The sequence below is a fragment of the Saccoglossus kowalevskii genome, chromosome 10 (genome assembly GCF_978046115.1).
Source record: "Saccoglossus kowalevskii chromosome 10, keSacKowa6.1, whole genome shotgun sequence".
Classification (NCBI taxonomy): Eukaryota; Metazoa; Hemichordata; class Enteropneusta; family Harrimaniidae; genus Saccoglossus; species Saccoglossus kowalevskii.
Window position 1 is genome coordinate 12691717 of NC_140650.1, and position 10579 is coordinate 12702295.

The following is a 10579-nucleotide window of genomic DNA, read 5'->3' on the forward strand; positions in this document are numbered from 1 at the left end:
AATTATAATTTTCCTTCATATTCCGGATTAACATCTCATAAGTAAGAAATACTATTCTCAACATTTCGTTCGTATCAATTGCACTATGCCTGGGAGCAATATTTAATACTTCAGTCAATTTGCACGGTTAACTACGTAATTCTCTCCTGTGATATCTTCGATATTTGCAAAAAACGTGATAGTAGTTACCTGCCCGTGTAGCAGAATAAACGATAGCGTCCGAGTAAAAATATTTTGGGTGTTACATTTGTCTTGTCGTATTTCAGTATATGATTATTCGGATACAGCACTTGATCTGAAACACAGTATTTCGCATTGTAATTGTTCTGTTTGTTGTTTTTAGTACTTCAATGAAGGTTGTTAAAATTTTTATTTTTTTTTTATTGAGAGAAAAAAAAACGATTCAACATTCCAAGCCAAGAAACATGGTGTGGAAGGAATGGCATATAGAGTTGGTCATTTGATCCAGTTCTATGGGGATACCAATGCCAAAGATGTATATACAATATATATGTGTGTTCTTTTCTATTATAGACGTGCATACACAGTAGTTCCGTACTATTCGCTAGTCACTCATATGAGCGACAATGTTGCACTTTATAGAAATAGAAAATATGAAACAAATTATCCGTCATCCATTTCGAGTAGAGTGGCGATTGAGCAGCGTAAATAAAGGCCCGCAATGGCGATGGTACACTAACGTTTGTTTTTCACTTTTCTTATTTTCGAGCGGCCTATTTTTATAAGCTGTCATCAACGCCCAAGTAATAACACTCATCGGTATTACTTGAACTCCAAAACGTAAAGGCAATTACATTAAAAAAACATTGTGGGAACTCAAAGACAGAATGATAGAGAGATTCAAGATAAAAAAGCACTGAATTATTGAATCTTAAACAGATTCAAAACTTAACTTATTGAGGGTGTTCATACCAGTTTTCATTATTCTCAAAGAAATCATTGGTAAAGTTTAAAACACCCTCATGAATACTCAACCGCCTCCAAAAAATAGGCGATGAAGTTATTGTACCTGACGCGGTTTGCTTTATTCATGTTGTTTGTCACCGTATAACCCACGTTAAACTAAGACTCTTGAATGTAACATAGGCTGACATGATATAGTCAATGCGAGATGTTGAATATTATTATCCGAGCAGATGAATCCATTTAAGGCATCTTAAAGCAAAAGAAGAGTCAAAGGTTGTTGTTGTTTTTAAATCAATACATTCAATCATTGTGTAATTGTTTAATATATTATATATCTTGTTCCAGTGGCAATCAATTTCATGAGTTGGGTCCGTGGCGAAATTAGCTCCATGACAAAAAATACAATGCGATTTCATTTCAAATGTTCATTTTCTCCCAATAGTAGTGTTCACGCTACTCGAATTACGAGCTAAGATTTAAGCTAATCTCATATGTTTGCATATTGGATAGACCCACAAGCAGTCACACACGGGCGGATACAGCGGTTAGAACGAACTAAGGAACGCCCAAACTTGTTAAGAATATACAAACATCTTCAGTCATTGTAACTATAATTACTAGTACAGTAACTAACATGTTAGTACTACGGTTATAAAACAATACCAAAGAATATTATTTAGAAAATACAGATTACAGAATAACATTTTTTCTCTAGAACAATCTCTCCACTTGTGTTCTCGTTGATCGGCATGTCCAAGTGAACGTTGAACACAATGGCGTTTTGGGCGCTTATCCCGCGCTAATCGTTCACATACACTTCGTTAGTCCGTGCTAATGATCCGGACCGGGTCTTTAAAACGGGCCTGATTTAATCCGTACTTAACATTTCTTAGCCCGTGCTAAGTGTTCATGCACATTTACGTGACAAAGTATTTGATCTCTAAGCCTTAGAAAGGGGCTGGACGTGAACGCTACTAATAACGCATCTTTTTATTGCCTTGTATAAGTATATTGAATCACACAGTGATTGTAATACCCCCCCCCCCCACGGGAAACATTTTATGATATTCTATGTACGTACCTACTATTCAGCTAACTTATAACACAGCTGTTCATGATAATAATTCATAGAATGTAACCTAACTCGCCGGGGATTGTACTGCACTGAGCGGAAAAATGACTGATTGGATTTGTGGGGTTGTTGAACATATAATATCGATATTCAAATCTCATTTTTATTACTAGCAAAGTTGTATATGCCTTGTGAAATCGTATTATTTTCCTCAGCGATTTAAAGCTTTTTCTGTTTGTTTTTTTATAAAGACTGTGAATTTCCCACAGCTGTGAATAATAGGAAGCATTGTCTGACACAACAAAACAACAGATCAGAGCTCCGGAAATAGAATAACAACCCCCTGCACATATGAAATATGTCTTGTTGTCCGTCTATACACCCTAGGGATACTTTTGATTCGCACCATGACAGCCGAAGGACCAGTTGTATGCCGCCACGCAAGATAAATATGCTTGTCGTTATATCTGCATGAAAACAAGACGATTTTGTTGGATATAAGCGCAGCGATTCATAACACCCTTGACGTACGTCACGTCGAGTCAAACGGATAGACAACTGATGTTTAATTTCCCTTTCTGATAATAGAAGTTAGTAACCGGTTTAGCGAATGTTGCATCTAGGGGAATTACGCATAGTCAACAAACCTAGTCTCCTATCAGAATCTATAAACTTATATATCAAGTTCAAGAATTATTAATATTTATACCTTTACAGTATATGTATATATTACCAGTAATTACGTAGTTCCACTCCTAACAGTATATCATTTGTTGCCACGGCTTTTGTTTTTGTTCCGGTGAAGGTATTTTGAGGGCTGCTACAAATGTTTCTAAAAATACCGATAGCCTAATGAATATTTGCCAGTCGTGCTCTTAATAATGAGAAATGCCGTCCTTCGATATCATATCATATTGCACGCGTATACCAGCTGACACATCTGCACGTACGCGTCGAACACTGATCACCCAATGAACTCATTTAGCCAGCGTAGAGCCCCCGTTTCTACGAATCTCAGTGGCTTACTCGCGGTAATGCGTACGATCACCCTAGGGCATTGGTGGCCATTAAATACGGGTTTTTATGGTTAGCAATTGTAGAACATAAACCGTTCCTGGTACACCGTGAATCATGTCAGAATTATATAGTCTTACCGTAACAGTTAATAGTCACAGGCGTAGAACAAACACATATTTGTAATGCCCCAAGCACTGGTTCCTGTGAATATTGAATAATTTACGTCACAAACAAAATACTGTATATTCTTGATATTAATTGTAAATCAAATCGTATCTTTTGATAAACAACTATACACTCATAAAATAATAATATGGCGATTTTTTTTATTATTTCAAACAATAGGAGAATGCGCAAAGCTAAAGTGTGCAAAGTTTCTTGATTGGACCTTCAAAAATAAGTCAAGTTATGCCCGTATTGCACCATGTTTTCGATCCAAGATCTGTATCCGTATATATATCTGTAAGTGTTTTATGGCGTTACTTACTAACTCATCGTTTGGTTATTTATTGTTCTTTGTATCAGCGAGAGTGCAACAATCTATCAAGTGTCTCCGCGCACATAGGATTGAGCAAACATGTCTGCTAGAAAAAGGAGCTGTTATACGAAACGCAATTACAGCGACGTCATATTTATACGAAAAAGCGTCATATGGGAGTCCTTGAACTGAAGACGTTTTGAGTCTCCCCCGGGAATCAATAAACGAGCAAGTGCTATATATATTTCCGTACTCTTTCTGGCGCAAAAAAAAAGTCTTACATGTTATCGCGTGTGTCAATAGTTGTGTCGCAGCACTCTCCAGTTTTTGTTCAAACAAACAAACAAATTACGCTTGTATATATCGCACGTGAGTAAGAATAAGGATTTATTGTAGTATGAAGCAATTGTTTTCATATAATTAATTACAGCCTCCGTGCTGTAACGGTACACTGGCCCTTGCTTCGTGACCGTAGTCCCACACACTTTATTGATGATTGTTGAGTTTTACAGTTCAACAGTACTGCGCGAGGGTTTTTATCCTCTTGTATATCCACGCATCGGCAAATATAAAATTGTTAAATTGTAAGTCTATACACTTATTTTCAATCACCAAGGTGAAACAGATATATTAAGTTTCTTGAAAATCACACCAGATATAGTATTCGACTCTAGATAGGATTACCTCGAGATATTTTATTTCTGCGCACACCACTGCGCATTACGCTTCTGATACGAGTATAAATGAGAGAACTGTAAAAACAACATATAACCACAAGCAAGAATAGTGACGAAGACCAATTTCTTGCGTTTTCCGCAGGGACATGATCCACAGCATCTTCCTTAAACTCAAATCGCACGCCTTCGTGTGTCTCATACGTCCATTAACTGTGTTATAGTTTCGAGATGTAATAGACGATACATCTCTCTAATTAAAAGCTGGCGCGGCGTAGTTCGTGGAAATTAATGTTGAACATCTATCTTTACTTCGACGCCACAAACAAATTTCAGTCTTATTTATTATTAATGGCTGAAGAATATGCATATATCTGACCTGGGGAATATAAAGCTGACTGACAATAAATCGAACGTTCTAACTCGGATATCACGCTCTATAGCCAACCGACAGTATTGTATTATTATTTCCCGACTGTTGTAATAACGAGACAACAACAATTAGTCGTTATTTTTTTGTGTTTAGTATTTCAACATGAGAGGGGAGACATGAGGCAATATTAAATCATTAATCTCCCGGGGCTCTTCGCAAATACACGTTACATATCTTCAATATCACTTTGTTACTTAGAAGACATAATTGCCGAAGCATATATCGATCCACACTAATGGTAATACTTAATAAACATACGTGAGAGTACCTACATTATTACCATTACTCGATATTAAATTGGTGACCTCGTAAAATTCGTTGTTTTCCAGTTATGTCTTCATCGAGTCATCCTTGTTTTATACGCCTCTTACGTAGCGAAACACGTTTGACGACTAACTCGCTAATGAATAGTACCGTCTTTAAAAAAGTGATCTGTGGATGTCATTAAACGAGGCGATTGTGTAAGTTTAATAGCATCGCCCGACCATCTCACTCCTTATTTGTTCCGCCAGTCGGTACAACCTGCTACAACATGTTTGTGATCTCACTCGTTTGATTTGCGTGGTGCGAAGTAATTCACAGTTAATGGAGTCTTAAATTGCATCATTCTTGATGTTCAGATTTGTATGACAAGAACACCGTGGGGCGGAAAACGGGCTGCGCCGAGGAAAATACTAATGTTTGAAGAAACACGAGAAGGTACAGAAGGTGGCTATCGTGCTAGCGGCGTATCTACTGGCATATGTAATTGGTTAAAATTAAGACAAAATTTCAGGCATTCGAATAGGTCTACTTATGTTTTTTGTTGTGATCTAAATTCTGGAAACGTCCAGTCATATTCATTCTAGACCAAGGATACCAGATATAATCTCAATGTCGTAGTTTGTACTTGCTCTTGATAAAGACATTTACACTATCTTTCCTCAATCGATAGGCATACTTCAAGTTTGTAAATTAGCGAAATTGTAAATGTACGGAGGTGGAATCAATACAAAAATCTAGTGCGTACTGCACGCATCCATTCGTTGTTAGTCGCGTCATGATCGGGTTTTATGGTAGAGTAGAGATCGACGAAACGTGATCGTACTAACATAGTCAAAATCTGAATTTGGAGAGAAAAAAGCTATTTTTTTTTTTAAATTCTTCATTTGACCGTCATGACCTACTCCCTACTACACGGTTACTAACTGCGTTATGTGATTAATTAAAACCGTTCGACGCCTCATATTCTGTAGATGCAGTAACCGAGATCACAGGCATAGTTAAACATTTACACTTGCCCGGGGCGTTAACACCTACGAAGATAGTACTCTCCAAAGTGTCTCAGAGTCGTATTTTGTAAATGAAACAAGTTGCCCGCAAACGGGGACTGAATCAACAAACATGGTAGCCACAACGCGTTTGACGTGATCGGGATTTACGATCATACATATTGCTGAAACGTGATTGTACAAAATACAAGAGTTCACGACAAAACAGTGGTAGTATTTTCTTTTTTATTTATATGGCCATGAAGTCCTTTCCATGGAAACCATATAGGTTACAGCGGAATTTTTGTGGTTGGTGATAAAACACAAGACTGTTTGATCCTTGTTGCAACCCCGCGCGAGCACTCTTGTCATACAGCATAGTAATCATATTTCTTTATTGTATCAATTAAACCATCATCAATGTACGTATGACTCTAATATTTTGTTGCCAACAGAAGGTATCGTGTTGTTGACAGAAATGTCAATGACCACACTGGACGTGAATTGCTAACATTTAATATGCGCATTTTCAAAAGAATGTATTACATGTTGTACATTACAAAATGCAATGTCGGTCTAGGTGAATGTATTATTTCCTTAAATTCAGTGTTCGTTTATGTAATCATATGTGTACAATTCACGAGTAATTTGCTCTGTCGCTGTATTTTCGCTACATACGCTATTACCTAATGCATTTTTCTTTAATATATGGAATGGCATAGTTTGTGGGAAATTGTGAAAGACATTCGATTTTTTTTTTGCGTATTTGCAACAATGTTGTATATTAGTCCTCAATTTACACTGTGCGCCATAATGAAGTAACGTTTCTAATGTGTGTTTAAACTTAACGCCTAATGGCATCCGCCACATCAGGTCGTATTCTCAACACTATTCCTATTTCAAACAACCAACCCAGAAAACAAACTGTCAACAGAAAGCCGTTCGTTTTCCATGGTTTCCCCAAGATCTATTAGCATGCGATGGTGTTTTAAAATCAATTATCCGCAATATTATATGTCTCAAGTGTCACTTACGTGCCCGATGTATTATTTGACGAATACGTACGTAGTCTTCACCCACTGTGTTTTGTGTTTTCTCCACAGAATCACCGTACGTGATAAAAAGCAGAGCCAACCATTTTACTCGTGGGTGTATCGCGCAAAGACGTACTAGTAGCAAGTTATGGCAGCAACTCCCGCTACCAACAGCTGTCTTTCCTATATCGCGCTTGAAAGTGGAATGGGGCCGTCATGATGTTAGAGCTGATTTACAGTTATGAGTGTTTGTCTTGCGTTGTGATTGGCGATCCATTGTTAGCAGATTACTCATCATGTATTCACGTTATGATGATTGTTTCAGGCGCGCATGCGTAATATGCACCTCGCTGGAATGGGATATGTATATAAAACAGCCACAGCGGTAGTAACTCAGTAACTGTAGTCGTAGATACACGATGCATGCTGCCTAGACTGATAAGTTATCGCGCCGTTTAAAGCGCTCGTTTAGACCCAATACTAAAAATGGAAAACATAACCGTGTTTCCAGACTACGTCTACATTTCAGGAAACATTACCCATGTTGAGGTGGCTCCATACGTACCTGACTGGTTTAAGGCTGTTCTAATCCCGGCGCTGTTCATCTGCATATGCGTCGGTGGCCTTACCGGCAATGGTATAGTGCTGTATGTGTTACTTCGGTGCTCGGGCATGAAAACCGCTCCTGATGTATATATTCTTAATCTCACGGCGGCCGACCTGCTCTTCATGATTGGAATACCATTCCTAGCGTACACGTACGCGATAGACCGTCAGTGGTACCTCGGAGAAGTCATGTGCAAGATCATATTCAGTATAGACGGCATGAACATGTATACAGGTATTTTCCTATTGACTGCTATGAGCGTAGATCGCTACCTTGCTGTGGTACATGCCATTTGGTCTATTAAATATCGAACCGTGTTTGTTGCTAAATTAGTTTGTGGCATTCTATGGATTACATCGTTTTTGCTCACTCTTCCATTGTGGGTATATATGACTGCTATCGAGGTTCCAGATGAGTATGGAAATGGTTCGACCACATTCTGCTATGTTAGTTGGGGCGTTGATGGTGATACGTACATGATATGCTCTTTTATCATCGGTTTCGCGGTGCCTCTCGCAGTTATTTGTTTGTGTTATATACAAATCCTAACGTTTCTAGCTCGAGGTACTCGGCCCGGCAGAGTAGGACACGGTTCATCAAAACTCGGCAGAGTAGGTCTCATCGTAATTTTAGCAGTTGCTTTGTTCACCATATGTTGGCTGCCCTTCTGGGTCACGCAATTATTGCTGCTCGCACCTAACTACACGCCAACGTCCGCATACGAATTTGCGTGGACACTGGGGTTCTGCTTTCAATATTTGAACAGCGCACTCAACCCACTCGTCTATACTTGCGTGCGGGAAGATTTCCGCCAGAACTTGACTAAAATATGTTGCGGAGTCAAGTACGCGGAGGCGTCGAGGGAGAGACGAATGTCCAAAAGACTGGCGTCACGCAGTGGATTGACCAATGAGCATGGATGTAAAACTCATTACCAAATAGATGAAACTGGTAAAACAACCACCACTATGATAGTAAATTTGAACTCTTGTTCGCATCTCTGAGTTAACGTTCAATTCGAAATAGACAAACAACTGATAAGCCCGCCCGTGTGAATATGTGTATATTAACTTGTTCTTCAGAAGAAAAAAAAATTATATCAGTCAACAATTAAGGAATGTTCTCAACAATATGCCGATTTTCCTATTAATCCGCTTTCAATTATGTTTCTGCTGTCTAATGCGGAAACATGCTTTCTAGATAAGTGCATATTCTTCGATTTATACATGATTCGATTAACGTTGTAGAAAAACGACAATTACCATATATCATTCAGTTACACATGATAGGTCAGGGCGTATATGTGTAAGTACACTGGTAGTAATGGTACGTATACAGTGTCCATTTATATGTACAAGAGAACGCTAATGAACCGTTTGCTACTTGCCGACAATATACATTCTAGGAATATCTGGTCCATCTATACGTCTTCTTTCTTAACTTGTTTCTTAAGTTACTTGATTCGGTAATGTAAATCCATCAGTTTTGTATTTGTCACACAGACGTGTGGATGTTTTATTTTCGTGTTTGCAATCAAGTGTGGCTGTTTGTCACGAGCTATATGTGATGTATACGCACCGAGTCAGGTTGTTATATTATATGTACAATACGGGCGGCGTACTGCACGTACAAAGGTAATGTTATTTTGAAATAAATTTTTCCCCATTCAAGTATCATTTTCTAGTTTCTCTTAATCGCAGGCTATGAAGTATCGGCGCCTCGCAACACTCTTATTTCAGTTTGGAGTCAGGCACTACCTGTCTGTATCCACTTGAAACACTCAACACAGTCTATAGTGAAATTAACATTCCTTTTTCTATACTCACTCTATGTGTCTCTAAGAAACGAATACAGATCGTCGGTCGGCTGTTGATTCGTCGAAAAATTTGTTATATATTTATTTATTTTTCGAATTCCTGTTTTGAATCAAAATTAGGTGAGAAACAATTTTATATGAATGATAATACTGTTTCCACATATCAATGTGTTGTTTTGTGTTATGATCCGCAATGACACAATCACGCATAGCCATTCAACATCACTCATTGTCGTATTTACCAAACAATGTAATACAACTGTTACGTAGTGACACATGTAGCGAGTAGGTCAGCTGTTATGAACGGATTAGTACATCGTGTTATCCTCGTTCTCAAATGAGATATTAAAATAAATCAAACACCATTTTTTGTTTATGTTTACATGCGTAATTATTACTTATCTGTATTAATTTATACATCAACCGGGGAATCGTATATTTTTATGTAGCTCAAGCGCTGCTTACATTTATATGACAGAAAGAGACAAGGTACTATATAGTCATTAACAGTGTTGTGTTCAATGCTCTCCAAAGCATCGACCTTCTCTGTTATTCTAGTGAGTGATGATAATAAACGCAGATGACATGTACACGAGTAATGTGGACAACAAACGAAAAACCTTTTATTTGAGGAGCAATCGCGGCGTACATTTGTGGTTGTTGACATTTGAAGGATGTCCAAACAAGTGCTGTCAAGAGAATACGGACCGTAACAGCGCATCACCTGTAAACGTGGTTGCCATGGCATCAACACGTGCTTTGCCTGGTTTTTATGCAAATTGCGACCTCCCGCTGATCAGTTAGTGGAAGAGGATCGATGTATGTTATTTTTCGCATGTGCTCACCTTACTTGGGCTTATTTTTACCATATTGTGTCAATTAATAGTCACTCAGTCCATGAAAACACTACTCAACCCAAACGGAACGAAATTACAAACGGCAGATTGTGTGCGATTTTAATAACGTTGCTGATTCCCGTGTGCACTCAGGCTTTAATGAAAATAAAATGTTTCCATTAGATCAAGTATTAATGATGGGTCGCTCCGTTTTTATTGTCGACACGACTTCCTTGCCAATGTGGAATTCAGGCAGTTCCGTGGAAAAAAAAACACAGGTTGTCCACGCATATTTGTCAGCAGTATTAGAGTGCGTGAAGTCAATTGATATGCTAGTAATGGCATACAAATAACCCTTGTAAACAACATTTCAGAAAACAAAATCAGTACTTATAATTTATTTTTATTCTAAATGGCAAACCGGATATTAACGTA

At 38.1% G+C, this 10579-nt stretch overlaps 1 protein-coding gene across 1 annotated transcript; it reads left to right on the top strand.

Annotated features, from left to right (window-relative positions):
- Positions 1–7292: 7292 nt before the first annotated feature.
- LOC100313735 (somatostatin receptor 1) lies at positions 7293–9684 on the top strand. Its single transcript, NM_001168187.1, has one exon. It carries the CDS (start codon positions 7372–7374, stop codon positions 8494–8496), a length of 1125 nt encoding a protein of 374 aa, NP_001161659.1. The 5' UTR covers positions 7293–7371; the 3' UTR covers positions 8497–9684.
- The last annotated feature ends 895 nt before the right edge of the window (positions 9685–10579 follow it).

Bases quoted from the DNA above. Each gene is read 5' to 3' on its own strand.
- LOC100313735 (NM_001168187.1), top strand. From the start codon at position 7,372: ATGGAAAACATAACCGTGTTTCCAGACTACGTCTACATTTCAGGAAAC.